This window comes from Malaclemys terrapin, chromosome 8 (assembly GCF_027887155.1).
Source record: "Malaclemys terrapin pileata isolate rMalTer1 chromosome 8, rMalTer1.hap1, whole genome shotgun sequence".
NCBI classification, from domain to species: Eukaryota; Metazoa; Chordata; order Testudines; family Emydidae; genus Malaclemys; species Malaclemys terrapin.
This window is the reverse complement of record NC_071512.1, coordinates 42252128-42268219: the sequence shown is the minus strand read 5'-3', so window position 1 is coordinate 42268219 and position 16092 is coordinate 42252128. Positions and strand designations below refer to the sequence as shown.

The 16092-nt window shown below is 54.3% G+C and overlaps 1 protein-coding gene across 4 annotated transcripts in view; it reads left to right on the top strand.

The window, feature by feature from the left end:
* DDR2 (discoidin domain receptor tyrosine kinase 2) overlaps window positions 1–16092 on the top strand; it is a 116221-nt gene that overhangs the window by 64867 nt on the left and 35262 nt on the right. For all 4 annotated transcript variants that reach the window (XM_054037682.1, XM_054037679.1, XM_054037680.1 and 1 more), the window contains 7 exons: window positions 1378–1480; window positions 4156–4387; window positions 5196–5343; window positions 7796–7901; window positions 9270–9453; window positions 10150–10393; window positions 11298–11360. In XM_054037682.1, the coding sequence (XP_053893657.1) occupies window positions 1378–1480; window positions 4156–4387; window positions 5196–5343; window positions 7796–7901; window positions 9270–9453; window positions 10150–10393; window positions 11298–11360 (1080 nt within the window). The remainder of the gene's footprint in view (window positions 1–1377; window positions 1481–4155; window positions 4388–5195; window positions 5344–7795; window positions 7902–9269; window positions 9454–10149; window positions 10394–11297; window positions 11361–16092) is intronic.

Genomic DNA, 16092 nt, shown 5'->3' with positions numbered 1-16092 from the left:
GAGGTGGGGGACGACTTACTGCCTCCCAGCTCCAGGTGCTCTGGTTGGTGGACATTTTGCTAACACAATGCCATCGGAAATGGGTCACATTGAGTATCATTGCAAAGCCCTTTCTTCCCATCACCCGAGCCATTAGCACAGCTCACACATGCCACCACTCTCAGCAGAGAGCTAAAGACTGATCAGCCTCCCAGAGTCAGTTCCACTAGGTTAAGTTGGAGGCATATGGTCTCTTCACCCACTGTGAAATGCAGCCACTTCTGGGGTGACGTATGGCAACACTAGAACATGAGGATCTTTTATCCTGCCTATCTATAGACCTTGCTAACTGTCCGCTAATTAGTCTGAGCTATGCTTTGTGGTGGTTCCATGTAGGGCAGGTCCTTTCTCCCAGCTCTATCGGCTCTGCTGGGGGTCGTGACTCTGTTATTTGCCCTATGCAGGGGGAGAGTCTGTGGTTTGCTCTGTCTAATGCCAGCCAGCCAGAGCAGGGTTTTGCCTGGATGGTCCTTTGGCCGAGAGGAGCTCAGGACACTTATTCCAAGATTGCAGCAGTCTCTGTGTGACGCTGGCTGTTACTGAAGACTCCTGCCAGGCCTGGGAACTCCTCCTGGATACCAGAAACACCCCCACTGCCAACTACAAGTCAATTACCTCCCTGCCCCACCCTGCTGAGGGGAGTCACTTTCCCTCGCGCAGGATGGCAGTATGGAGGGTGCACAGATGTGACCTGCTGAAGTGCGTGGCCAAGCTCTCTTGATGGGGTCTGGGTCTGGGATAGCTGTGTTTGGGTGAGCGGCATTGGCAGAGCTGTGTGTGAGCCCAGGAGGGGCTGCGGCAGGTACATTTTCAGAGATGTTACTGGGGGGGTAGGGGCCAGGCACTAGAATAGCAAGTGGTGCTGCAGGCTGGGACAGAAATGTATCTGGAGCTGTGTGGAGGGCAGAGGTAGGAGAAGGGGCTTCTGGATGTATCAAGAATGGTTACATCAGCCAGGCTGTGTGGAGGTCCTAAGGCTGGCATAGCAGGAGGGTCTATGGGTCTACACCAGATACCGGGCACCAATATTTGTGTGGGGTGCGGAGCCAAAGCCTAGAAGAGCAGGAAGTGCTACTAGAGATCTGCTGATGGGCCTGTTTCTTATACCACTGTGGTATCTGTGGTGCACTGGTATAGCTTTGGGGAAGTCCCAGGACTGAGCTAGCATGGAGTGTGGTGGGGCAGGGCTGGCATGCACTGGGAGGAGCTTGCCCAGAGCTGCTTGCACCATACTTGACCTTCTCCTGAGCGCCAGCTCTGAGTTCCTCGGAAGCACTGAGCATTCTCCACATCACTGGAGCAAACTGAAGGGGCAGCCAATGGTGTGTCTCGTTTCAGCTGTGTGCCGTTATCCTCTGGGAATGTCAGGTGGCCACATCCCAGACGAAGACATCTCCGCCTCCAGCCAGTGGTCTGAATCCACAGCAGCCAAGTATGGAAGGTGAGGGCAACCGACGCGGGGGAGCCGTGTGCCTTTCACATGTGGGTGATTGGCTGCTTGGTATCACACTCGCCCTATGACAGGGGACAGCTGCGTCACTGATGTTCTCAATGGCCATAGCAGGATTTCACTGGTGTTCCTGTTCTGTGACTGGCCATTGCTGGGTGAGGACCCTGTGCTGAGGCCCAGGGCGTGTTCCATGCACCTCCAGTCTCACTCTGCCAGTGTCATCCTGCATGTGCAGCATACATCAATGGCTGCCGCTCTTACAGACTCCTCTGCCAGCTGCCACTGCTCCTGTGCCCTGGGCCCAGCACAGGACAAGGCAGGCTCTGCTGCAGCTGTGGGGAGGTGGAGAGCACTTCCCAGAAGCAGGCAGTGGGGCCTTGGTTCCATGGCAGCTGTGGGGCTGGCCCAAGACAGTGTTCCTGGAATGTGTTCCTGGGGGCAGCGTTGTGGAGCCATGGCTAGGCTTGCATGGGGCCAGTCCCTGCAGCACCTGCCAGGTGCCAGGGTGGCTGACAGCTTGGTCACTGGCTGAGGCTCCTCCAAATGCAGGCTGAGGGCGTGTTCATCAGCAAGAGGGAAGCTGCTGCTCTCCGTCCCTAGCAGTCTCCTGCCAGGTCCCAGAGTGAGGAAGAGTCCAGCCAGCTGCAAAGGGGAGCAGAGCGGAGATGAGAGCACAAGGAACGTACCAAGTGGACAGTGGGGCTGGAGACCTGGGCTCAGACCTGGGGATTCTTGGGGTGAAAGGGACATGCCGTGTGTCAGAAGACAGGGCAGATTTGGGGAAGAGTTTTGTAGTGAAAGACATGCAGCCATGAGCTTTCTAACCCAGACCTTTCCACAGGAAACTAGACCCAATGGGGTGTGTGATGCCTGCAGACCCACGAAGGGCGCATGTCAAGGGGCCTCCCTGCAGCCAGCATTAGCCATCACAGCGCCCTCTGTGAGCTCCCTCCTTCACTCTGGGCTCAGTAAAGGATGCGGCAAGCATGCGTGTGTTCATTTGTGAATGCATGCTGGGGAGAGTTCCTTGTGCTAGGAACTCTGTCATGAACGTTCCCTCAGCTGGAGCAGTGACTCTGAGCCAGCAAGGAGCAGTTGCTGATGGGTGACGCTCACCCCGGGTCTCCTTTCCTCCCACCCATGTTCATCTTAACTCCTGCAGGCAGGGTGAGATAAACCCACCCTGAACAGCCCCATTGGTCTCACTTTCTCTGCTGGCCCAGCCCACTCCCCGGAAATTGCCCAAGTGTGAGAGGGCACTGCAAGAGAGATGCTACACCCAGCATGTACCCAGCAGAGGCTGCCCCAAGGCTGGGGTTTGACCCTATGGCTGCCTCTCGCTCTGCATTGGGGAGTTGGTGGCAGGACACTGTCTACAGTCTCCCTGCTCTTCCTCTCCTCCTTCCTGTGCTACTGACTGCTCTTCCTCACCTGGTGCTGAGGAAAAGTCAGGCATCATCTCCAGTGATTGGAGGGAGATGTTTTCTCCTGGCCCCTCCCGTCTCACCTCTCCATCTGGGGCTCTGCTCTGCCACCTTAGTTACCCGACAGCTTCTCACGTGGCAGGCCCTGCAAGTTGTGTTTCTGCCTCTAATGCCTGGCCCGTGACCCAGCTGTGGGGGCTCCTGTAGGGCTCAAAGCAGGGGCCAGTTTTGCATACACACCATGCTGCTATTGAAGGTCCAGCCCCACATCAGAGGCAGTGAGGAAGACTCAACATGCCCATGATGACACCCTCCGGTTCCTGCCATATACTATCCTGGTCCCGTCTGCCTGACCCAGTGCAGTCCCACATGCTTCCTGTCCTCCCGCACTTCGGGTAGCTAGTGCCACCAACAGGTGCCTACAAGTGACGACTGGTGAGAGCAGGGACTGCAGTTGGGCCCCCTGGTGAGCAGGATCTGGGGGCAGTGATGCGGTATTCCCCTCCCCTGGGCCCACAGAGCCCCAGGGCCCACACTGGCCCTCAGGCCTGATTCTGGTGGGATTTCTGATGGGTCAGATACAGAACCTGCCCCAGGATCAAATCAGGGGAGCACACGATTTGTGAGTAGGGAGGCAAGGAAACACCCCCACACGACAGCAGGCGAGGAGATGTATGGGTCATGCTCAGAAACGGCACCCAGCACCAGCACTCCAGATCCAGTGTGAGCTGCTGGGGGAACACGAGATGGCCCGTGGGAGGGAGAAATTCTGATTATGCTGCTCATTGCCCAGCTCCACCCTGGCCATGGGACTGGTGTCCCTATAGGGGCCCAAGGCCGAAGCTCAGAACTCAAAGGGGGTGGGGGAACACTCCTCCAGTATTTTATAATGAGAGAACTGAGACCTCAAGGAGAGCCCTCCCCACTGCAGGGCCCCAAATCTATGAATCCACCCCCATATGCCAGCTCCTTGTGAGGGGAAGGACAGTCCCTCCTGGTGCTGCAGGTGAGTTAAGGGTTGGAGGCTGAGGAGCTGGGACTTTCCTGCTCTATTACTGCTGGTTAGAAGAGTCCTGGTCAGTGCTAGGCCAGCCCAGGGGCAGGTAGGGTGGGCTGTAGGGAAGGCAGCGTGGGGTCTGACGCCTGGGGAGCAGGGTGCCATGATAGGTTCTCACAGGAAGTCTTTTTGGAAGTGACTCTCTCTCCTCCTCTGCACTCCTACCCCACCCTGCTCTGCCCCAGGCTTGATTCAGAAGAGGGCGATGGGGCTTGGTGTCCGGAGATCCCCGTTGAGCCAGATGACCTCAAGGAGTTCCTTCAGATTGACCTGCATGCCCTGCACTTTATCACCCTGGTGGGGACCCAGGGGCGACACGCTGGTGGCCACGGCAATGAGTTTGCACCAATGTACAAGATCAATTACAGCCGGGATGGCACCCGGTGGATTTCCTGGAGGAACCGGCATGGGAAGCAAGTAAGGAGGTGGGGAGGCTAATAAATCTTCCCTGCTAGGATCCCACTGCCCTGGAGATGGGAAGGGGGGCCCTACATGTGGGATGCGCCACCACGCTCAGACTGGCACCCTAACCTGGTGTGTACTGCAAATCCAGTACCAGGTGGGCCAGGAGTCTCTACAGCTGCCACCTCGAGTTACAGGCATTCGGGGCTGGAGCAGTGCCTGGCTGACGAGCAGAACACCATCCCCTAGGACAGAGAATGCCCTTGCCTGACTAGGGTACTGGCAATGAAGGGTGTCAGCAATCTGTTTCTGGGGCAGTTGGGGCTTGGTCACTGGAGTATTGGCAAATGTCAGTGAAGATGCTGATGGTACCTGCCATGCAGTGCCCAGGGAGGTGTGAGTCAAAGTGCAGGCTTTACCCTCCATGCCCATTCATGCCAATCCACCTCTCCCACCTGCCCCAATGCAATGTAGACAGGAGATGAACATTGGCACCATCCAGGCTGCCACAGCTGTAGTGCTGGATGGAAGTTCACTGCAGGGGGTGCAAGCATATCTACTGCCATGCCCTAGGCCCCTAACAATGGCAAAGCCCCATGCACCGGTGGGATTGTGCCTATCACACAGATGCCGAGACTGATGCAAAAGCGGTGAGCTCCCTGCCCCCGGTGGTGGGGAAGAGCTGTGTGGTGGTGGCAGGGTACGGTGGGGTGCAGCAGCCATGAGCCACACTCGGAGGCCTGTAGGGTGTGTGAGCTGCCCCCTGTCTCTCCCAGCTGCACAGCATCAGCACCCTTTGCCAGCTAGTGTCTGTCGTCCTCAGGTGCTGGATGGAAACACCAACCCTTATGACATTGTCCTCAAGGACCTGGAGCCTCCCATCATAGCTCACTTCATACGCTTCATTCCCATCACCGACCACTCCATGAATGTCTGCCTGCGAGTGGAGCTCTATGGCTGCACGTGGCTAGGTGAGCAGGGGCTCTGCAAGGGCACCAGTCACACCGATTTCCAGTGGCATGGATCAGGGGCCCAGATGAGCTGCAGGTACAAGGGCTCTTACTGTGGCAGCGGGACCCTGTGTTGTGTTTGGGCGTCTGACATAACACACCACATGCGTTACCGGAGTGTGAAATGCATCTGTCTGCATGGATCTCTAGGCAGTGGGGGCATGCAAGGGGCTCTGGCTGGCAATGGAGCTTGGAAGGGGAACACTCACCAGCAGTGCTGCCTCCTGGTCAGGCTAGGGTGTGGCAAGTTGTCTTCCTCCCGGGACTTCCCCTTTCTCACAGTAAATCCTCTGTTTGGGGGTCTGTCCTATTAGCGACTCAGCCCTCTGGCTAGGTCACATGTTCGAATCCAATGATATGGAAATCTTCAGAAGTCAGCAGGGACTTCAGGACTTCCCCCATGGGTTGGGGTTTTAGGGTCTGGACCCTGGGACCTTCCGGGTCTCCCAACTAGATTCCCCACCAAGGGACAGACTTCTGTCATTGTCCCCTCTTTAGTGGCTGGTAGAGGATTCAGGGCCCAATGGTAGGCAGCTGAGATCGGCATCTTGGGGTGCTATGCGGCTGCCTCCCTGAATCACTTCCTACCAGTGTCCCCTCTCCCCACAGGGTAAAATAAAGAACCAAACACACAATTAAAGTCTGTGACTTTCAGAAGCCCCCGGTCCCCCCCTTGCAGGCTTGGGCAGGTCAGTATCCAAGCCTCAGGCTGCAAGCTTTCCTGGGAGGCGCCTTCCCAGGAGCTTGGACCATGGGTCTTCTGGTCCACTGCCTGCCCCCTACTTAGCTGCTCTGCTTCCCCTTTTAAGCCCCTAGTCCAGCTTCTGCCAGCTCTTTTATCTCTTGTTCTCCAGTCTGGGGTTTATACACCCTGACACAGGCCGTGGCTGGCAACAGGATTGTGTGAAGGGCTTTGGCAGCAATGGAAGCTTGTGAGGGCTCAAGACTGGAAATGGGGGTTTGCTTGGGGCTGTGTCAGCAATGGGGGGGGTTGCAAGTGGCTGTGCCTGGCAAAGGGGGGTGGTGAGAGGACATGGCAGCAATGGAGGTTTGCAAGAGGCCATGTCTGGCAACGTGGGTGTGCAATGGTCCATGGCTGGCAATGGGGTTTGCTAGGGGCCGTTTCAGTAATGTGGGTTTGCGAGAAGCTGTGGCTGGCAATGGAGGTTTTTGAGGGGCTGGAGCTGTATGAGGGGCCATGGTTGGCAGTGATGTGTGCAAGGAGCTGTGGCTGGCTACTGGGGTTTGCGAGGAAAAGTGGCAGCAATGGGGTAGTGCAAAGGGCCTTAGCAACAATGAGCGTGTGCAAAGGGATGTGTCTGGCAGTGTGGATTTGTGAGGGGCTGTGGGAGTAATTCAGATGTGTGGCTCACAGTGGGGGTGTGAGAGGGGCTCTGGTGGGTAATGGGATTGGTGAGGATCCAAGGCAGCATTGAGGATTTGCAAGGAGCCATGGCACTAATGGGCCTGTGTGAGGGGCCATGGCTTGCAATGTGGTTGTGGCAAGAGGGGTTTACGAGGGAATGGGGCAGCAATGGTGTGGGGGCTCATGACTGGAAATGAGGGTTTGCTAGGGATGTGGCAGCAGTAGGGCCCTGTCTAGGAATGGAGGTTTGTGAGAGGCCATGGCCAGAATGGGAGTTTGTAAGAGGCCGTGGCTGGCAGTGGAGTTTGCAAGGGGCCAGGCCTGGCCATGGAGGTGTATGAGGGGCCTTGGCTGCCAATGGGAGTTTGTAAGGCCCCATGGCATCAGTGCCCAGGTTTGTGAGGATCCATGGCTTTCAATGGGGGGCTGCTAGGGGTTGTGGTTGGTCGTGGGGATTGGGATGAGGCCGGCTGGCAATGGGGAATTGTGAGAGGCCATGAGAGTGATGGTTGTTTGTGAGGGATCATGGCTCACAGTGGAGGTTCGCGAGGGGCCATTGGTGGCAGTGAGGAGGTGGCAACAGTGGAGGTTTGATAGAGGATATGGCTGACAGTGGGGCGGGGGAAGGTGACAGGCTGTGGCTGGCAGTGGGAATGTGGTAAGGTCCATGGCTAGCAATGGGAGTTTGCGAGAGGACATGGCAGCAATGGTTGTGTGTGAGGTGATGTGACTGGCAATGGGGGGGTTGCATCTTCTTGGCCTACATCCATATCTCTGCTGGCATGATAGTTTCACTGCCCTATTTGTCAGCCTGGCCAGTTCTCCCTCCAGCCATTCTCCCCCATCTATTTTGTGTGAAACTCATAGAGCGGAGCCCAGTCTGTTTCTGAGCTCATCTCTGGTCTGTGCTGCAATCAAGAGCCTCTTGGCCTAGGTGGATGTTGCATTGTGCTCTCCTTTTTGTTTATCTGGGAGAGCTGCTGCAAACCTGGCTGGGGGGGATGCTTGTTTGGGCCCACACTAATTGCACACCAATTGCTCTGGCAGATGGGCTGGTTTCCTACAATGCGCCTGCTGGACAGCAGTTCGTCCTTCCCAGCGGCACAGTCATTTACCTCAATGATTCTGTGTATGACGGCGCTTTTGGCTACAGGTAAGTTCCCGGAGAGCTCCTTGCCTGGGAAGGTGGGGGAGGGGTTTTACGGGCAAGTCAGGACTTGATAATGACAAGCTGCCAATGTTCTACCAAGGGCTCCACAACAATGGCCCTCCAGTGCTGTCCTGTGATAAGCTGTTTGGTAGAAACCTGGTTCAAAGGTCACCTGTTTGAGTCATTTGACTTGTCAGCTCCTCCGGTTCTGTACAACCCCGAGCACATCATCAGTACTCAACGAACTAACTAATAGCAACCCCACTCCAGCGGGGATTGTGCCCCTGCAGGCAGGAGGGCCGGGGATGTGCTCATTTGTCCATTTAAACAAGAACATGTTTTCCTTGCCATAAGCACAGAAGGAAGGAGCCACTTGGCCAACAAAGGCGCAAGTTGCTGCCTCTTGCTGAGAAAATAGCCAATTATTCTGGAGATTATAAGTTCAGCCCAGGTCATCTGACGTGCTGGGAGGCTGTGGAAAGCCCCTGGAAGGGGTGTTGGGGGCTCTTAGAGCCCCCTGTGTGACTGAGGCAGCCCACTGAGATCTCTCAGATGTGGAGTTAATAGTTGTTTCCCACAGTATGGGGTCCCTTAAGGTCAAGCAGCTCCTGTGATTCCTCCTGGGAGTTTACTCCACATACCAAAGGATGCTTGTCACCTCCTAGCTCTCATCCCGATCATCTCATCACAAAGTCAGTGTAATTCTTGAAATGGGCTCTTTGCGGCCCCAACCAATACTTTGGTGCTCCCTTCTCTAAGGCCAAGACACCAGTGCCATCAATATCCATGCTAATGAGAACCCACTCCTGCAAACAACAGGGCGCGCAGTCCAGTGCTTAGCAGCAACCCTACAATAACAGAACCACCCCAAATCCACTAGCAATGGGATTTGTGGACCGATTGGGAGTAGCAAGTCCTTTGCAAATCAGGTCCTCTTTATTTAGGGGCCTAACTTTAGACTTCCAGGTTTGAACATTTTAGTCTGTCTGTCTGTCCCACTCTTCTTGCCTCCCTCTGTCCATCCAGGTTCTTTAACGGCACACAAATGAGCATGTGAGGCCAAGTACTCCTAAGCACCTCTGCTAAACCACTGAAGGTTGCCCAGGGCTGCAGAGCCTCTGTGTTATTAAAACAGGCCGTAATGGCTCTCAGGGGACTCAGTGAGGAAAGAGAGTTAGTTTCATGATTTTAAGAAGCTATAATGAAAAAGTCCTTCAGTTTTTTAAAGCATTTATGAAAAATGCCCACCCATTGTACACTCCCCAGTGCTGGTGGGATGGGGGGACAGGTGGGAGGCAGAGAGCGGGAAGATTTTTGTGTGGACTTCCAAAAAGATTCACGCCACCTTGTATCTTTCCGTGGTGTCTACAGCATGACTGAGGGACTGGGCCAGCTGACGGACGGTGTTTCTGGCCTGGATGACTTCACACAGACCCATGAGTACCACATGTGGCCGGGCTATGACTACGTGGGGTGGCGCAATGAGAGCGCTGCTGGGGGCTACATTGAAATCACGTTTGAATTTGATCGGATCAGAAACTTCACCACCATGAAGGTCTGTAGCTCCAGGGGCACCTTTCTTGGTAGCATCAATGAGGGCTTGTTGCGGCCTTGTCTCTCAGAACCATGTGCCCGGCTGCAGAAGGCACGTTCTAGAAAGGGACTAGGGCTCTGATTTTGTCATGTGCCTCGCAAAATGCCAATGCAAGGCCTTAAGGTCTAGGACACAGTCTGCCCTGCATCGGGGGGAGAGGGGCGGAGAAGGGAGGGGGGCTGTGTCAGGAATAGTGAACATGAGTGATGCAAAGCTACACTGCCCTCTCAGCTGCACCATGCCTCCTCAGCCCTAGCCACCAGCTCCTGCTCTGCTCAGCCCGCTGCACTGCCCCACTTACTGTCCCTGCCTGTGGGTGACTAATGGGCCACTTCTATCTGTAATCACTATGTTTCTATGACCTGTCAGCTAGTGACTGGAATGAGACCAAAGACTCACTCCATTTGTGACCTCAGACAGTGCCAAGTTTCCTATGATGAAATGCTAAGGAAATGTCCCCCAGCCCCTCCTCCTGGGGCCCCTTGACAAGTTAGGATTCTAGGGTGAGGGTGCCACCAAGGGCAGGGCGTGATGAGCACAGTGTTCCCTGTGTGACTATCCCAGGGTCTCCGATTCCTATGGAGTTGCCCTGGGCCGTGGGTGCTGCCAGCCTGTGCTGGTGTCGAGCTCACCTGGGACTCTGTTGCTGCCATGCAGGTGCACTGCAACAACATGTTTTCCAAGGGGGTGAAGATCTTCAAGGAAGTTCAGTGCTATTTCCGCTCCGATGCCAATGAGTGGGAGCCCAACACCATCTCCTCGGTGCTGGTGCTGGATGACGTCAACCCCAGTGCGCGGTTCGTCACTGTGCCCTTGCTTCATCGCATGGCCAGCGCCATCAAGTGCCAGTATTACTTTGCCGACACCTGGATGATGTTCAGTGAGATCACATTCCAGTCAGGTACTGGCAAAGGGCGGGAGGATGGGGTCCTGGAAGCTACAGCATCCATGTCAGGGAGCAAGGGAGGCATAGGTCCAGGGAGTGCCAAGCAATGTGCCATTTGTTCTGGAGCATAGAAATGTAGGAACTGCCAGACTGGATCACACCTCAGGTGCTTCTAACCTAGTCTCCTATACCTAACAGCAATAGCTGCTGCAAGAAAAGGTATGAGAACCCTGTAGTGGTTGATGTGGGATAATCTGTATCCACATTAGGGCTCATCGTGGTCACTGACAGACAGGCTTAAGCCCAGAAGCAGGAGGTTCAGTGTCCCTTCCCAAATGTTTATCATTAATTATGGTAACTCTGGATATTTTTGATAGCCATATAAATATCTGGTCCCTTTTTAAAATCTTGTTAAGTTCTTGGCCCCAATGATTTCCTGTGGCAGTGAGTTCCACAGTCTAATCACGTGTTGTATGTGGGGAAAAAGTACTTCCTTTTATTGGCTTGGAATTTCTCATCTTTCAATTCCATGGAATGTCCACTTGTTCCTGTGTTACAAGGCAGTGAGAAGAGTAGTTACCTATTTCCCATGGAAAGCAGGTACTGGGGCTACTGTGGTACCAGTAGCTATAGCATTCATCCTGTGGAGGAGCAGGGTTTTGAGAGGAGAGCAGCAGCGTGCAATGGGACCGTTCTCCTGCACACTGCTCCTAATGGTGGATTTGTGCTTGGAGGCTTTAGAATTTAGACTTGGCTGAGTTGTGGTAACCTGGGCTGGAGAGGGCTAGGAACAAGGTAGAGCTGAGTAGGTGCTCTGTGACATGAATTAAGTGCCACAGAGGAACAATCCATTCTGCCCTCACAACAGCTGTCACAGGCATGTCAGTGTCACTGACTCGTCCTCAATTCTGTTTCTTAGATGCAGCCATGTACAACAACTCCGGAGCCCCTCCTGAGTCGCCCGTAGCACCCACCACTTACGGTATGTGCGTTGCAGTACGTGGACACTCTGTGTGCTCAAGAGCCTGGTCCCCATCAGGTCTGCAGAGGTGGCACATTCCTGCAAGTAAGGACTGGCCACTGGATAAAATGCAGCCCTCATATAGACCCCCCGAAACACATGTCACTCTATTAGAATAAGGGCACCAGAAACCACCTCCAGTCTGAGAGTAACAGCTGCTGCAGTACCCAGAGATTACTCCAATATGGCAAAGTGCTACTTCATGATGACATGGGCATAGAAACACTTCTCACGTGATTATGTGGCCTGTGAGTGCCTGCTGTCAATCTAGATGTCAATCTGATTTAGTTGGGGATTGGTCCTGCTTTGAGCAGGGGGTTGGACTAGATGACCTCCTGAGGTCCCTTCCAACCCTGATATTCTGTGATTCTATGTGTATGATGTCATCCATTGCCATGGGATCGAAATGCCTTCCATGGCCAGGGCCCCATGTAGTCCATAAGTCCACAGATGCAAAATGTGTAGTGGAACGAGCCTCATACTGTGGACCAGTCCCCCTAAGACTAAGATTCAGTGAAAAAAAAGTTTTCATCCCTAATGGTTGTGAAGGTAACCTTCCAGGCCCAAACCAAACAATGTCCTCCTGAGTCTGCAGGCATCCTGAAACAATAGCTTGGAGAGGTGTGAACTGCCCTAGTCACTTCAATGGGGTTTTAACACAACATCGTTTACTTTTTCATGGCTGATCATTTCATCAGAACCATCCAGCTAATGTGCTTGTTTCACAATGACAAATTGTTTAAACCTCCAGCTAGAGCTGATTGGAAATTTTCCAAAGGGCTCATTTTTCTATCAGAACTTTTCAATTTTGAGGAAATTTCATTTAGAAAAATAATGTTTAGAAAATTTTCAACATTTTAATTTCAAAATGAATTATTTAAAATGTTTATAATACATGATATTATATATTATATCATATTAATTAAAATAGGAAATACCAATTACCAAAAAATTACAAAAACAATAGCCATTTTATAATATAAATTATATCACACATTGTGAGAGAGCAAAGGTGGGTGAGGTAATATCTGTTATTGGACCAACTTCTGAAGAGCCTACTGTTCGGTCTAGGCCAAGTAAGATCTAAGTTGGTCCAATTAAAAGATCATCTTCTTCAAGTGATGGTCTCTGTATGTATTCCAAACGTGGGTGCACATGTGCTCCATGCACTGGAATTGGAAGGTTTTCTTAGCAGTGTTTGTTGACCCTCATGTGCATTGTGCGTCCCCTCATGCTCACAGTTGAGGGTATAATAAGCCATGTGGGTTGATGCCTCTCCAGTTCCGTCTTACTGCTGCATGGCTTGAGTCGGAAACCCTGTTCCTTTGCACTCTTAGCTTGCTAAGAGAGTGATCTACTTTCCATTCCTGTATATAGTTGTACATAGCTGTATTTAGTGTTCCATAGCTATTGTTCTTCACAGATAATTGTTAGTGTAGATTCCCCCCACACACACACCCCATTTGGGGAACCCCCCCACTTGGGGACTATGCCTGGATTCCAGGCTTGAAGAACTGTGCCTCTTGCCCGTGCTCATTTTCTGTGAGCAATGAGCACCAGCGTTGCCTGTACTGCCTCAGCAAGAAGGCCCACCTCACGGCCCGCTGTTAGATTTGTAAGTCGTTCCCACCCTGAACACAGGAGGCTTGAGAGCTTTGCCTCCGGAAGTTCTCAATGGATGCAGTCATGCACCCGAGGGCACACTTGTATCTGGAACCACTGGTATAGAGACCATCACTGGCGGTGAGCTCCCCTCTGAGCACCTCCCAGGCCCTGGATCTGTCAGTACCAAAGGCGATGGACAAGCCCCGCCATGAGGGTAAAAAGCATGGACACAGGCACAAGAGCAGATCCCCGGCCCTGACCACTAATAAGTGCAGCTTTTCCTCCCCAGGCCAGGTTGGGTGAGAGGTCGCATGTGGATCCCACCAGACCAGCACCCAAGCTGCCCCATGTTGAGTGCAAGGCAAAACACAAATGGGATCCAGCGATACCCTCACTGGCACGTGCACCGCCTGTCCCGTCAGTGGATCGACCAACACCGCTGACAATGCCTGGGCCCTCGGGCATGCCCAGAGGGACGTCATGCACTCCTGGGTTCTTGGAGCCTCTCCTCTCGATGGAGGAGCTGCTCCTCCCGTATCCACATTCTCCACCCCTTTCCAGACCTCCAATCACCACCGTACTCCCCTCTCTGGTGGATGAGTCTTTGTTGCTGCTACTGGAGAAGCACATTGTAACGATGCAGCCTCTGGCAGGACACTACTGAGAGTATCAATTCAGGACAAATAGCATAGAGCAGGGCAGTTATAGCCCAAGACGGGGTGTCCTTTGCACACCAAACCAGCCAAACAGAGAGGACTTCGGTTTTACCCCACTAGCTAACCAGAAGTCATACTAGCAATTCCGTCAGACACGCCAGTTTCCCCGTATCACCACCAGCACCACTCCTTATGGGGATGAATGGTTATGAAAACCAATACACCAGTAAAAGAAAAAAAAGGTTCTCCCAATCCCAAAAGACCAAGCCCCAGGCCCAGGTCAATATACCAGTCAGATCTTACCCACAAATCACACTGTTGCCAATCCTTTAGAATTTAAAATCTAAAGGTTTATTCATAAAAAGAATGAAATATATATGAGAGTTAAAACTGGCTACATGGAATCAATTACATACAGTAATGGCAAAGTTCTTGGTTCAGGCTTGTAGCAGTGATGGAATAAACTGCAGGTTCAAATCAAGTCTCGAGTACATCCACAGCTTGGATGGGTCATTCAGTCCTTTGTTCAGAGCTTCAGTTTGTAGCAAAGTTCCTCCAGAGGTAAGAAGCAGGATTGAAGACAAAATGGAGATGATGCAGCTGCCTTTTATAGTCCTTTTGCCATGTGGCTTGTGCGTCCTTTGTTCCAAACACAAGCTACCCAGCACATGGCATGGAAAAACCTTAGAGTTCTGTCCATAGACATGTCCCTGCCTGCCTTGCTGAGTGACAAGGTGTATCTGCCTTCTCTCAATGGGTCAGTTGTATAGCTGATGGTCCTTAATGGGCCATCAAGCACGCTAGGCAGTGCTGATGCCAAATTGCCTGGGGTGTCACCCAGAAGCATAGCACAAGTTTGAAATACAGACAGTATAGAGCCAATACTTATAACTTTAAATACAAAATGATACATGCATTCAGATAGCACAATCATAACCAGCAAATCATAACCTTGTCATAGACCAGGGGTCTCAAACATGTGGCCTTATTTTCTGCGGCCCGCGAGCTCATCACAGCCCCCCCAGCCCTCCCGCCCTCCCCAGCGTTTACCTAGAGCGGCTCTGGCCCGGCGCGCACCGGAGGCAGGGCAGACTCCCTGCCTGCCTGCCCTACCCCCGCGCTGCTCCGGAAAGCGGAAAGAATCTGGGGGAGGAGAGGCGCAGGGGTGTGTGTTGATGTTGCATCAGGCACCGCCCCCAGCAGCTCCCACTGGCTGTGGTTCCCCGTTCCCGGCCAATGGGAGATGCTGGGGGCAGTACCTGAAGCAACAGCAACACACACCCCTGCGCCCCTCCTTCCCCAGGTTCCGTTGGCTTCCCGGAGCAGCGTGGGGGCAGGGCAGGCAGGCAGGCAGGGAGACTGCCCTGCCCCCGGTGCGCACTGGGCTAGAGCCCGCCCCCCGAACCCTTCCTGCAGTCGAACCCCCTGCCCTGAGCCCCTTGCCGCACCCCTGTACCCTGACCCCCCTGCTGCACCCCACACTCCTGCTGCACCCCAACCCCCTTCCCTGAGCTGCCTGCCGCACCCTGCACCCGACCCCCTGCCCATAACCCCCGCCGCGCCCCGCACCCCTCCTGCACCCCACACCCCAACTCCCTGCCCTGAGCCCCTGCCACACCCCACACTCCTCCTGCACCCCCTGGCGGCAGGGAGGGGGTGGAGTTGGGGTGAGGATTTTGGGGATGGGGTTGGAATGGGGGCAGGGAAGGGGTGGGAGGAGGTGGGGCAGGGGCAGGGCCTCATGGAAGGACTGGAGTGGGGGCAGGGCTGAGGGCGGCGGGGGAGGTGTCAGTAATGCAGCCATCGGGCCAATGTACTAGTCCTCATGTGGCCCTCGTGGTCATTTGAGTTTGAGACCCCTGTCATAGACACCTTACTTCAGGGCCGTCTGGGGGGGGCAAGTGGGGCAATTTGCCCCAGGACCCGGGCCCCGCAGGGGCCCTGCGATCCCTGGCCCGGCGGCGGGCCGGGTCTTTGGCGGCATTTATTTCGGCGGCGGGGGGCCCTTCAGTCGCTCCGGGTCTTCGGTGGCATTTCAGCGGTGGGTCGTTCAGTGCTGCTGAAGACGCGGAGCAACTGAAGGGCCTCCTGCCACCAAAATGCCGCCAAAGACCCGGACCGCCGCCGGGTGAGTACAAGCACCGCAGACAGGGCTGGAATCGGGCCCTGCAACGTCCCGAAGGAGCTGCCGCCGAAGTCCCGCCACTGTCTTCGGCGGCAGCTCAATCGCTGCCGCGGAAGAACGTTCCTCCGCCGAAGTGCCGCCAAAGGCACCGGTAGCCGATTGAGCTGCCGCCAAAGTCCCGGCACTGTCGTTGTCGGCAGCTCAATCGTTGCCGCTGTCTTCAGCAGCATTTCGGCAGAGGGTCCTTCCTCCGCGGCAGCGATTGAGCTGCCCCTGGAGACAGCGGCGGGACTTCGGCGGCAGCTCC